Here is a 3275-nt window from a genome sequence, read left to right as displayed (position 1 = left end):
CAACTCAATTATAGGTAAGACGTTCTTGAAGATTTTACTTTTTTCAGTATGACGTTTAATTCTTAACTTCACTAGGACTAGTTAGTAGATTGATCAGCTCAGCAATTCCTGGTCCCAGCCACGAGTTGTGTCTTAAATACATTGACTGTGGGGTGTCGATAGTTTAGTGGTTAGATTACTGTAATCGCGAGGTTGTGGTGTCAGTGGTCTAGTGGTTAGGCTACCGGACTCGTAATCGTGAGGTTGTAGTGTCGGTGGTCTAGTGGTTAGGCTACCGGACGCACTATCGTGAGGTTGCGGGGTCGGGGGTTCAAGCCGCGGGCCCAACGTTGTGTCCTTGGGAAAGGCACTTTACACGAATTTTCCTTACTTCACCCAGGTGGGAATGCGTACCTGGCCATAGACAGCGAAAGATCTTTTCAGAATGTTAGTGTTTTAGCGCCTATAAATGGCAACTTGCACTGTATGCTTCTTGAGAAGTTGAAGTTGTTTCAGAATGCTCTCAGGTCTGCTGGAGTAATCATTGTAAGGGGATAGAGCTTGCTGTTAGGCGGAAATTTGCGCCATACAAATGTTGCCTATTATTATTATTATTATTATTATTATTATTATTAATACAACTCTGCTCACATACCATGTGTTAGATTCTGTACTTTCTCAGATGTCGTTAGGCCATTCCCAAAGAGGGTATATTAACATGTTCTTATGCACAGTAAAATTGTAAATGGGCTGATTTATCAATGTCATGCTCATACTGTGCCGGAAAAACATAGGGGGAACTGCTGCTTTTTTTCCCCTCATCCTTACTATCGTCTTTTTTCCCCCTACTTCTTTTGTATGTTTGTCACTCTCTTGTGAACTGCTATTTTAGGGATGTCTTTATTGTCCAAGCAGACTTTGTGCTGTTGAAGCTAGAGAGGTGAGCAGAGTAAGCCTGATTCCCTGTAAGGACTTCTCTGTTGATATCCGCCCCTTGGTGCTCATATGCAGTTGCGAGTGCCGTAAAACTTTATTATAACTGAAAGCTTTCACATACCATGTTTTAGGTTTTGAAGTGATGCTGTTACGATAGTTCTAGTGTTGACGGTATAACACCTACAATGTGATGACTAACTTTTTTTGAGATATTGACTTATGCTCCTTGATTTCTACCTTAAATCACTCTCTGCAGTTCTATTTTAAAATAATTGTGTGCAAATATTTCTGCTAAAAGTGTCTTTTGTCAAAAAAAGTAATTCCTAAAATGTCTTAATTTCATTTTTTCTTCTCGCAGGTTATTACAAAAAGCCTTTGGTGTCGTTACTAAATGGGATTACTTTTGGTGGGGTGAGTATTGCTGTACTTTTGAAGGCAAGCAAAGCCTTGGTCGGTTGTTGGTTTATTCTGCCGTTTATTTGTTTGTTGTTTGTTTGTTTGTTTGTTTGCTTGTTGTTTTTCTTCTATATATGTATGTGTTTTTAGGCCCCCATTGACACATGGTAGATCAGGAAAGGGGCTGGCTTCCCTGTCCTTCCTGTCAGCTACAGTCTAGGCTAAGAGAGATGAAACATCCCAGCAGAAAGACCGAGATACTCGATGAAAATTCTCCCGACTCTGGGAACAGGGTAGGGAAATGCTTCCTACGAAAGATTCTTCTTCTTCTTCTATCGCGTGGCTGGGGCAACGGTGGGGTCACCACTGCACCTGACAACCAGCTCTCGCCATTTATCTTATCTTTGTCCTCTGCTTTCTTCAGATTGTCACCCATAGTCTTCCCTGTCCACTCTGCGATGTTGTCCTCCCATCTCCTTCTCTGCCTTCCTCTCTTTCTCTTTCCTTGTACGGTTCCTTGTAGGATTGTTTTGGCAAGTCCTGCGGATTTTGTGACATGCCCATACCATTTTAATGTTCGTCTCTTCACTGTGGTCAGTAGATCTTCATGCTGCCCCACTGCGTTTGTGATTCTTTTCCGTACCTCAGCATTTGAACCGTGGTCTTTGTACGAGATGTCAAGAAGTCTGCGGTAACATCTCATCTCTGTGGTCTGAATCTTTTTCTCTATTCTGCTGTCAGTGTCCACGAGTCACTGGCCTAAAGATTATTATTGTCTTTAAAAAAAAAAAAAGTGCGTACACCTCCCATAGCTTGTCTTCCAAACTCCACTCTCTCAGCATCTCATGTGAGTGCATGCTAAAAGAAAATTGCAGTTTCATTTTATTGTACTGTCTCTCTGCTGGAACGTTGTTTCCCTCTCAGCCTGGGTTGGTTTTGATCTTAAATGATAAAAATTGTATTGATGGGTATGTAACTACACCGAAATTTTAAAAACTCCCGACAAAATGAACCTCCCAACCTTGTAGAAATTGTGCGTGTGTCTGTCATACAGTTTGTTCTGAGCCTTACTGGGACTATGTTGTTGTCAATACATGTACTTGCTGAAGTGAAAGAAGACTGCGCTGCGAAGTGTTTCCGCCTGTTCTCTGCAGTCTGTATTCTAAAGGACTGTTTCCACCCTGCTGTTTTCACATCACCTACAACTCTGACAACAGGTCTCACCTACAACTCTGACAGCAGGTCTCGCGTACAACTCTGACAGCAGGTCTCGCGTACAACTCTGACAACAGGTCTCACCTACAACTCTGACAGCAGGTCTCGCCTACAACTCTGTGTCAGTCTCGCCTACAACTCTGACAGCAGGTCTCACCTACAACTCTGACAGCAGGTCTCGCGTACAACTCTGACAACAGGTCTCGCCTACAACTCTGACAGCAGGTCTCACCTACAACTCTGTTAGCATGTCTTGCCTACAACTCTGACAGCATGTCTCGCCTACAACTCTGACAGCAGGTCTCGCCTGCAACTCTGTTTACAGAACCAGCTGCTGCCTCAGGACTGTCTACACCAGTGCTTGTCAACGGTTTTTGTTGTTGTTGTATAGCCAACGCCCACTTTTGCCTCCTAAAAGCGACCGTATGAGATGTTTTCCTGTTTGTGCAGGTTGTGGCGTCGGTGGCCTAGTGGTTAGGCTCTCAGACTCGCAACCGTAAGGTCGTGGGTTCGAATCCCGTCAGGGGCCCGACCTTGTGTCCTTGGGAAAGGCACTTTACACGAATTTTCCTCACTTCACCCAGGTGGGAATGGGTACCCAGCTATAGACAGCGAAAGGTCTTGTCAGTTTGTTAGTGTTTGAGCGCTTAATCAGCTGCTTGCACTGTATGCTTCCTGGGAAGCTGAGAATGTTTCGGAATGTTTTATGGTCTGCTGGGGTAATAATACAGTGTAAAGCGCATAGAGCT

At 43.8% G+C, this 3275-nt stretch overlaps 1 protein-coding gene across 1 annotated transcript in view; it reads left to right on the top strand.

Annotated features, from left to right (window-relative positions):
• LOC101851172 (3-hydroxyisobutyryl-CoA hydrolase, mitochondrial) overlaps positions 1–1756 on the top strand; it is a 10425-nt gene extending 8669 nt beyond the window's left edge. Inside the window, exons 4-5 of the mRNA XM_013090739.2 lie at positions 1–14; positions 1274–1756. The exon at positions 1–14 is cut by the window's left edge and continues 67 nt beyond it. Coding sequence (XP_012946193.1) covers positions 1–14; positions 1274–1461 — 202 coding nt within the window. The 3' untranslated portion in view covers positions 1462–1756. The remainder of the gene's footprint in view (positions 15–1273) is intronic.
• The last annotated feature ends 1519 nt before the right edge of the window (positions 1757–3275 follow it).

Source organism: Aplysia californica, unplaced genomic scaffold (assembly GCF_000002075.1).
Source record: "Aplysia californica isolate F4 #8 unplaced genomic scaffold, AplCal3.0 scaffold01451, whole genome shotgun sequence".
Lineage (NCBI taxonomy): Eukaryota > Metazoa > Mollusca > Gastropoda > Aplysiida > Aplysiidae > Aplysia > Aplysia californica.
The sequence above is the reverse complement of the archived record's forward strand: the minus strand, read 5'-3'. Positions and strand labels throughout refer to the sequence as shown.